The 10,273-nt window shown below is 38.9% G+C and overlaps 1 protein-coding gene across 1 annotated transcript in view; it reads right to left on the bottom strand.

Moving 5' to 3' along the window:
* Window positions 1-4,666: 4,666 nt before the first annotated feature.
* Window positions 4,667-10,273, bottom strand: part of NDNF (neuron derived neurotrophic factor) — a 9,663-nt gene continuing 4,056 nt past the window's right edge. The window contains exons 2-3 of the mRNA XM_004390709.1: window positions 8,070-8,194; window positions 4,667-6,691 (exon numbers count right to left, since the gene is read on the bottom strand). Coding sequence (XP_004390766.1) covers window positions 5,298-6,691; window positions 8,070-8,194 — 1,519 coding nt within the window. The 3' untranslated portion in view covers window positions 4,667-5,297. The remainder of the gene's footprint in view (window positions 6,692-8,069; window positions 8,195-10,273) is intronic.

The following is a 10,273-nucleotide window of genomic DNA, read 5'->3' as shown; positions in this document are numbered from 1 at the left end:
CGCTTGGTTCTGTTTGTTACAAATAGTCTTTCTCAGAAGCACAACCCTAGTGTCAATTCTTTTTAAATAAGGACATTCTGGGGCTTTTTCAAATATATTTTAAAAGAATTGTTTATGTTCTTCTATGTTGCTCTGTTTATGAAAGTTGGGAGGATTGTAACCAAAGGTAACCAGGCAAGGAATGAATATCTGCTTATTTCCAAATTATGACAATTTGGTAATTAATTTTGGCAGATATTTATGCCAGAAGAGAGACCAGAAACATTTGGAACTGCTGCTTAAAACTCACTCATTTCTGACGATAATACCAGACTCAAAATCAAAGCAACACATCCATTGTATCTCTTACTTGTAAGATGGTGGTTTTTTTTTTCCCCCTAGACTGTTCTATTTGGATCTCATCGCCGATAACTAGAACAGTCTTCTCTGACCTTTCTCTTTTACACCTTTGTTTCAGTTTGAAAAATTATTCCAGATTCTGAAGAGTCTTGGGTCATAGTCATATACTGAGAGGCCACTGGATGTGCCCTTGGCTCAAGGTTTCTAGACTCTACAGTTGCAAGAAAATCTTACATTTACCTGAAAACTCTCTTTCCCTGTAGCATAATGGCATGATCAGTTACATTCCTGGTACTTCATTCTTATTTCTGTTTTTTAAAGGGTCTTTCACTAGGACTCAGTGTCCCTCCTTGCACTACCCTCTTCTCCACAACACTTGTCGTTTGCTGTCATGGCTGGTCCTTTGTTGTTGTTAGTTGCTCAGATTCAGTGACTCTATCTCTGTTAGTATCTAAATCATAACAATATAACAATGTAACTGTGCCTGAATCATTGAATTCTTTAATCTTGGAACCAACTATTTTTCTGTGACAGAGATCAACAGGCTTTTATTTCCTTTACACTTTGAAAGAATATTTAACAACACCTTTGAAAGAGGCTTAAGGGTGACTCTGAAGTCATTCTAAGCGACATCATCTCTCAACTTTTTCTTACTAAGTTTGTTTCTCAAAGGTTGAGAAGGAAGAAGTCAATGAAGAGAAGTGAAAGAAACCTTACCCAGATACGTGATCAACCCCTCCTAGGAAATGAAAAGTCTGTCAGGGGTATGTAGTTTCCATAGAGTGGATGGGTGATCTAGGTCAAATTTTCCAGGGTGAAGTTTTCATACAAGTCAGAATCCAAAACATTAATAGAATTAGGCCGTATTAGATCTCTCTCTTCCCCTTAATCTCTCATGCTTATTAGGAAAAAAACAAAACAAAACACTATAGATAACACTATACTTTTATTCATGCTCTATTTCCTTTCCCTGCCCTCCTCTCTCCCACTTCCCACCTTGAAAATAATAACAAAGGCCCAGATCCCAATCTACTCTATATTTTCTGGCCAAATCTCTCTGGAGAAAACATAATGATGAGTGGGTGTTGATGTCTCCCAGGTCCTATGGACATCTACAAACAGAGGACAGCTGAAGTCTGGCAGCGGTCACTCTACTTGGTCCTGGGGAAAGCATCAACAGGCAAGTTCCCAGGCAATTTTATGTCTATCACACCATATCAAAGTGGGGAAGGAAGTGACTGGAGATGCTCCAAATGACCTTGTTCTCCAGGTCAGACGTGAGTTTTGTGTTTGGTTTGGTTTCGCTTTTAAGCTAGGCAGTGCATAGAGACAAATTCACTTTGTGTGAGCTGTTGAGTGCTTTCTGGAGTGAAGGAGTGCTTAAAATGAAGTACTGAAATGACCAATAAGCTGGAAATAGAGAAATCTGTGTTCCAGTATTAATTGGGCCTCAATGCCCTAATCTGTAAAATGGGGTAGTGGAACGAGATAATCTCTAGAGGGGTTGGTAAAATCATGGAAAGCATATCTAATGGGTTTCAGGTTCAAATGCCTTGAATTGTATGTAAAAGTGTGTATATATGTGTGTGTGAGTGTATGTGGTTTCATTTAAGGGGTCACAAACCCCAAAACACTAAGAACCATTGTATTTCAAATGCTAATTTTTTGTTTTTGTTATTGTTTCTTTTTTTTTTTTTTCATTGAAGTCACTTCAGTTGGCTCTTCAAGATACCCAGGTCATAATTTTTTTGAATGTGTTCCGAATAACAATAAAAGAACACATATGTCCTTTTCAGCACTACTCACTTTAAAATCCTTTAATGTATGTTCAAAAAATTGCCCTAGACATTAATTCTGAAGTACTCTAATCTAGAAAATCATCTGCTGTAATTTTTTGTATAGATTCTGAATAGTTTTAGATACAAAAAACAGGGTTTATCATGAAAGCAATTGACTAATGATCTTACAGCCTCAAGTTTGTGAGAGCATGCAAACCCAGATTAGAAATAGTGTTTATAAAAATAACTAAAATGACCACAAAAATGATTTCTTACAAGTTTGAAATTGTCAGTTATACGTAGCATACAAAGTCTTCAGAATAAGTTGCTTAAAATCATCTATATGAGACCAAGTGGTCAACATTTACCCTGAAGCAAAGATGAGAAGGTAAGTGGTGGGGAGGAGCAGGGAAGCTAGATTAATGGAAATGGAACAACTAGAATGGAAATAAAGAGAATGTTGACACATTGTGAAAAATGTAACAAATGTCACTGAACAACAGGTATAGACATTGTTAACTGTGAACCTAATTTGCTGTGTAAACTTTCACACAAAACACAATAAAATATAATAAAATGAGTATGTTGCTTCGTAGTCGTAAATAAAATAGTCCTTTTCGGAGAATAAAACGTGTAACTGTTTCTCCTCTTCCCTCCAAGAATTAGTGATCTATATTCTTATGATGATTTTAGAGTCAGAGTAATGTTCACAGTCAGATATTTTGATTATGAGGGCTCTATTTTTAGGATTTAAAAAAATTTTTCTCTGGTCTTCAATTTTTTTCTGCAACTGAAAGATAAAGATGGTAAACCATGTCCTCAAAGATTCCTCCCTCCTCTGTGACACTATGCCTATGGCTGGGATTCCAAATGCCATGTTCTCAATACAGCCATCCTGGATCTTAACGTGGGCAAGGTGGTGCTTTCATATTACCAACTTTCTAGTTCTTTTGTTAATTCAGAGCAAGTTTTTCTGACTTGTCCCCAGTTCACCCAATGCTCCTAAAATCTAAATACATTGGTAAATTAGAGAGCTTTACTTTGAATACATTTTTCCTTTCTTTATAAGGGGTATAACTTTCACAATGTGTGTTTCATTTTCCTATGATTTTAAGAAGGCAGATTTCACTGGGGCCATGAAAGAACTCCCAGATTTATCTAGATTATGTAGAAACCATCATCACAGCTGGCTGAAAAGTAAAAGCTTGGTTCAGTGATTTGGCCTGGTTGCCAGGGTTTCCCAGGCATTAAGAAGAGCTGAGAGGTAAGTTCCTCACGTTCCGAAGCGGCAATAAAGCTTAGATTCACTATAGTCCCATTGAGCACATTGTTCCATAATGCTATGTACACAATATGAGAAAGTTGATTCTCCTTCTAACAGGACACCATGTATAACCTAAGATACAGCATCTCTGAGCTGTTGTCAATTTTAAAGTCTCTCCTTCCATGTTGGTTGGTTACATGCCCACTGTTTTCTTTTTTCTTAATTCTTTCTGATGTCGTAACTGTTTTGTAAAGGTGTGATCAGTTCTGTTTGGCTATCTTAACACTGAGGAGTTGCATGATGTTTTCCCCTAAGGTGAGCAGAGCACCTTTAGCGAGGACTGTCATTTATACTATCTTAGCTGTAGTAATTCTAGACTCCACACCACATGAAAGGTGGGGTCAGCACGCAGGGGACAATGTAAAGGCTAAGAGATTGTATCAGTCCCCACTTGTAGACACAGAAGCACTTGGTAATTTAGAATCACAGAATTCCACAAAAGGCAACCTCTTATAATAGAAAATAACTTACAATGTCATTTTGTGCAAACCCATCACTGCCTAGTTTTATAGATGGGAAAAGAAGATGACAGAAGGTCAACAGATATTTTCACATAACTTAGGTAATTGTAAAATCACCACTTTCTTCATCTTAGTCCAATATTCTCATTTACATATAGAGCTATGGAGAACGAAGCTGGCTAAAACTGCGCTTTGTGCAGTGTCTCTCCATGATAAAAAGTTTCTGTTATTATTTGTCTAAATGTTATCTTACACCTAAATTATTTTTAAAAAATCGATTAAAAAGCAAAGTTAAAAGTAGCAGACTGCTACTTTATTTTCTTGTTATTAACCACAGTCCTAATTGGCAGTTGATAAGTTGCTTCAGTAGAAATTAAAATAATTATTTTGCTAATATTCAAGCAGATGGAAAATACTTGGAATATCTGAATTTTGTACTTAAAATAGATGCTTAAAATGTGATATAGTCTAGGTTGTTAAGGACGTTTTGTTCAATACTTCTCGAGCTGCACTCTTTGGTTTGTCTTCTCCTTAGAAAGCAAGTACATGGTAGTTTTCTCAACTCTCCAATAGCTGACTCCTAGTCAATGTCAAAATACAAATTTTAACAACTTCCTCTAAAGACATAGTAACTTTAGAGAGATGTAGCATGCCTTTTCAACTATTAAAAAAAAGGTCAATTTTGGTGCCACATTACATAAAGACACAGTTTTAGGGGCAGAACAGAAATGGACTACACCAAGATAGCTACTTGAGAAAATGAGCAGGATATAATCTAATATCTTTAATTTTATGTACATGAATATAATGTATGTCAACTTTGTACAGGAGATACATACAGTATTTAAACATTTTACTCAACAAATAAGAATTTACAATAGCAATATAACTGACTAGGGGGCTGTCCACTTAATAATACTTAGATTAGATCTGTACTTTAACAGGAAGAATTTAATAGTTTACAATCATAGAAACACTGACATTTAAAACAAGACTTTATAAAATAATTTATATATATATCCTAGCATCTATAGAGAGGAATGATTTGCATTTGTGGATGTGTGCAATGAATGGCATATTTTAAATCTTTAGGTAATAAAATAATTTAGAAGCAGTTCATGCAGTGGCAAAGCAAGGGGTGGCAGTTCCTTCGAGATGCCCTCCACCTTTGACATCAACGGGGCATCAGACGCATACTAGGTACCATTTTGACACATTAGGCCAAGTCTCCTCCAATAATTACTTACATAAACATAAATATACACAAGTTGGTATCTTTCCTTACACAGTACAAATGCAGGTCACAACTTCTGTCAGCTGTGGGAGTAGTCAGTTTATACTTAAAGTGATTTAGCGTCCCTCCTGGAGTTCTACGTATATCTCTATCCAAGGTAACTAACAGAATTTCCTGGTTTTCACGACTTTACTCTGATACTTCACAGAATGCCCCCCATGTCCTATGACATAAACATCCAGCAGGTAAGATTTGCCAGGCTGAAGACCTTTGATTGTTTCTGTGGTCACTGCTTTTTGTAGGTTTTGACTGTGGAAATACTTACAGAGGATCTTTTCTGATTTCTTCCGCGTATCTGGTCCTAGGCATTGGTTTTGTTCTCTTTTCTTCTGGTCTTCATTGTAGTTATCATCCACTTCTTTCTTGTAGATGCAAAACTTGTTCCTTTCCTGAGTGCCTAGCCAAGCCACGGTGGCCGAAGAACAGGTGCGGAGCTTGTCGAAGGCTTTGATTCTTGTATCTTCCGGAAGAGAAGGGAACGACTGCTTACTTGGCCTTGTGGTAGCTAGAATTTTCAACATGGATGCTCCTTTCTTGTTTCCCTTTAGTCTGATGAGATACTTTGCTTTAGGTTTTCCTCTCAGTTGAAACTGCCGAATGCCTTCCACACTGTGAGACACAAGCAGCTTCCCATCTCGTCTCACTTGGATTTGGACAACATCTAGGCAAGAGTGAATAAAAAAGGTGACTTTTTGGTGAGAAGAGACTGGAGCAAATCGCAGAAACTTTGCACCCTTCCTTTTCACAAATACATCTGTAACTTTCCCATCTTTAAGCTCAACTGTCTTCTGCTTAGCTTCTTCCTTGGTCCTGGCAAAGGTACCGACATAAGCGGTGCTCATGTTGCTGTTGCTGTTGACCACAAAGACGTCAAAGTAGTATTGGGTGTCAGGTTTCAGGTCAGAGACAGTGAAGATGTTCTTGTTTCCAATGCAGATTTTCTGAGTGTCAACCTTGGGCCTCGAGTAGACATGACGCCCCAGTTTTGGAGAAGGCTTTGCTGGGAAGCCACGTTCTTTACCCAAATTATATGAAGGAAATCCAAAGTGGGTAAAGTCAAAGGGGCTGAAGTGCAGACCAGGTTTTGGCGCCACCATAAAAGCATCATCTGCACTCAGCTTGGCTCCCACTGCACAGAGACTTTTAAAATTGTGCTCTTTGTTGGTGACCACACAGTACTGAATGGGTTGTTTCAGCAAAGAGGAGGTGGGGCTCGGTTTCCAGGCCAAAGTGACTGTGGTGCGTCCTAGGGAGGTGACATCTACTCTTGGATCATAAGGCAATTCAGGATATGGTTGATCCGACTCTGGAGTTGTAGTGGCATACACTTTGAAATGTGTATCTTTCTCTGTTGAAATAAGCTCCAACTGATATAAACCAGATGGAGAACTAGAAGATCTAAAATACTCAACATCATTGCCTTTGTAGGAGAATAACTCCGTGCCTTCCTCACTAATGCTCTGTTGCTTCTGCTGCTCAAGAGGTTCTGGATCACCTGGAAGACACAAGAGAAGCACGGGTGACATGTGAGGCATATATACCGGGGCTCACCAGCCTTAAACTGTTTTTACGATTATCTTATTTTTTCTCCATTGTGAAAATAATACCCGTTCATTGTATAAAACTGGGAAACAGAGAAAAATAACAAGATAAAAAATCACCCATTAGTTCATTATACAGAGCCCACCACCACCACCAGTTGCTTTTGAGTTGATTCCGACTCATAATGACCCCCTGTGTGTCAGAGTAGAGCTGTGCTCCGTAGGGTTTTTGATGGCTGATTTTTCACTGCCAGGCCTTTTTTCCAAGGCGCGTCTGGGTGGATTCTAACTGCCAGCCTTTCAGTTAGCAGTCGAGTGTTTAATCGTTTGTCCCATCCAAGGGACTCCTGTACAGAGACAGCTCTTTGTATAAATATTCTGGTTTATTTACATATTTTTCTGCGATTTATATTATTCTCTCTCGTTCCTCATTGTTAACTTAAATGAATATATGTATTTAGACAAACTCCCATTTTTGAATACTGTTTTTCTCAATATTATAATACAACAATAATATTATGGGTCAATTTTTCACTATTATAAAAAATAATACTCTAATATATGTGTAAAGCTTTGCATTCAAAATACTTCTTCAGGATAGAGTCTAAGTAGTGGGATTTTTAGGTCCAAGGATTGCTGCTTGCTAGCATCTTTTGCATGGGATCAGTTGTCAAGCCTTCACCTTAAAGCTATAATGCCCTCATTCCCTAAAGACAGCAGCATCACTCCAAGGCCTTATACACACTCTCATCATTACCCTTGTATCTTGTTATTTGCTTCCCACAACCTGTATCTTCTTTAAATGCCTAACCCATTCCTGTTACTGATTTTCTCCTCACCCCGGTCTTTTCACTGCTGCTCAATGCCCCTCTGCTCTTCTCTTTGTTTCTACCCTTTATTCCCCATAGATGAGAGGTTCTTAACCTTGGGTGCATATTAGAATCACTGGCGGAGGTTGGAAAAGTCCCAGTGCCCACACTGCACCCCCCAGCAATTAAATCAGAATCTCTAAGGGTGGGATCCAGGCATCAGTACCATTTAAAGCCCCATAGGTAATTCCAATGCTCAGGCAAGATTGCAAACCACAAGCATAAAGGCTATTCCAAACCTCTCCCTTTCTCCTCAATCCTTTAGTAGTCCCCATACTTGTCTCTCCTACTCTTTTATTTTACTAAGATCACTGTCATCTAAGCCATTCTCCATTTCCCTCAAAATCTCCAGCTTCACCTGTGCATCTCTGCTGCTTTTTATTACTCACAGAAGGTTGCATGTTTCATAAGACTATTGACCATCTATTCAGAGGTCTGGGGCCAGATTTATCCTGCTTCTTACCTGAACCTTCCCCACTAGCCTCCTCTGGCAGCTCCTGGAGGCTCAGTTTCCATTCTAAAGGTGCATCACAGGGAGTCACCGTGACTGATAATGGAGTATTGTCTTCTTCAACCACAAAGAAATACCTGCGGGAAAGTGGACCAATTCAGACCAGCACGATTCACTGCAACACTTAGAATCAAGACGTACTATATAAATCATTTGGTTTTAATTTTTTATTCATTTAACAGAGAACCAAACTGGCTATTCGACACACATCTTGGCATTTAAGCATTAGCTGTGGAAGTTCAATAGCCCAAGGTCCTGCAGCCAAATTTACCATCAACATAGTGCGAAATAATAAAAAGGCATTGAACCAAAAGTATTTTGAGTTAGAAATCAACACATACCTGAGTTTTGGTGTTATTTAACACAGGTCATGCCATTGCAAAGTAAGCCACAAACCCAGCCAAATTTCCAGGTTTGCTGCCCTACACTTATCATTATTTTCCCTTAAATTTGGTGATATTTGTAAGGTACCTCTGAGGGCACTGTGACGTAGTCACCAACTATTTCAAATTGTCATTTTCACAGCAAACTAGTCCTAAAATGCTTGTTGGTCTCCAGCAAAATAACACCATATTCACATTTTTACATTGAGAAATATTACTGCAAGACTACTGGTGACTTACTCACAGCTTTACTCTTTTACGTATTTTTGGAAAAAGGTATCTACTCACTATTTCAGAAATATTTTGAAAAACTAAAGATCACTGTATCAGTCAGTGGGAAGATATAGTTCTCTACCCTTTCTCTGTCACTAAGATTTTCTGTTGAATTAAATAACTTAATGATTTTAAGAAATCCCTGCATGAAGCAAACAGTTAAGCGCTTGACTGCTAGCCAAAAGGTTGGCAGTTTGAACACACACACAGGTGCCTTGGAAGACAGGCCCAGTGATCTGCTTCCAAAAGGTCATGGCCTTGAAAACCCTATGCAGAAGTTCTACTCAGCACATATGGGGTCACGGTGAATCGTAATCAACTCCGTGGCAACTAACAACAGCAACGACTTTAAAACAAAATTAAAAAAATCAAAACATGTTTGCTCTGTTTTCCCTTCAGACTTTTTTTTATTATGCCTCAAAAGATTTTTTAAGTTGAAAAAAATATTGCCTAACTATAACAATGTTGTATATTCTTACTCTGAATGACTTAAATGATTTCCTTTAATTATCTTTCAAAGTCTATAATCTTGCAAACGAAGAAACAATGATTTCAGTTCTGGCAAGCCTGGAGTTGCTCACTAGTTTCATGGCAAAAAGTAGGTAGGTTTGACTTCTTGTAGATTCAGCCTTCTGAGTAACTCTTGCCTCTCTGCTGTCTGCATGTCTGTCACCGCCATGCTCTTCAAACCGACCATCACAGCCTTTGCTGGTTTCTTCTCACTTCTCCAACCTCTAACCCCTGCAGTGAGCCAGGGGCTGTGCTTGGATGTCTCTTTTCTACCTACACTCACTACCTGGGTGATCTCACCAAGCTCATGGCTTCAACCCCCCTGTCTGTTAATAACTCCCAAATTCAAATCATCAGCTTGAACTCATGCCTAAATTCCAGATGCATATGTCAAACTATCTTCTTACCATCCTTACTCGGACATTAAGGGGAATTCAAACTTAAGATATCCAATCCAAACTTCCGATTGTCTGCCCGGAAATCAGCTTCTTCTGCAGTTTATCCCTTCTTAGTAAATGATGTCTCCCCACTTCCAGTTGCTCATTGTGATGGTTAGTGTTATGTGTCACCTTGGCTAAGCTATGATTCTCAGTGGTTTGGCAGATACTGGACTGGTTGCTCTTCCACAATGTACTATGATGTAATTCCCTTCCATGATGTGATCAGTCAATTAGTTGAAAGGGGAGTTTCCTTGGGGATGTGGCCTGCCTCCAGTATATAAATGGATGTTCTGGCAGAGCTCCTTCTCTCTTGACTCTGCACTCTACTTGTTGCCTGACCTCCAGTTCCTGGGATGTAAGCCTGCAGAAGTCTCCAGCCTGCTATGTGACCTGCAGATTTTGGATTCACCAGCCCCTGCAATCCCATGAGCCAGCAGAGGTCTTCAGTCTGCTGCCTGAACTACAGATTTGGGACGTGCCAGCCCCTATGATTGCATGAGCCAAACATTTAGAGACATTCTTGACTTTTTCTTTCTCTTCTACTCCACAT

Source organism: Trichechus manatus, unplaced genomic scaffold, assembly GCF_000243295.1.
Source record: "Trichechus manatus latirostris isolate Lorelei unplaced genomic scaffold, TriManLat1.0 scaffold00322, whole genome shotgun sequence".
In the NCBI taxonomy this organism is placed as follows: Eukaryota; Metazoa; Chordata; class Mammalia; order Sirenia; family Trichechidae; genus Trichechus; species Trichechus manatus.
This window is presented reverse-complemented; position numbering and strand designations above follow the sequence as displayed.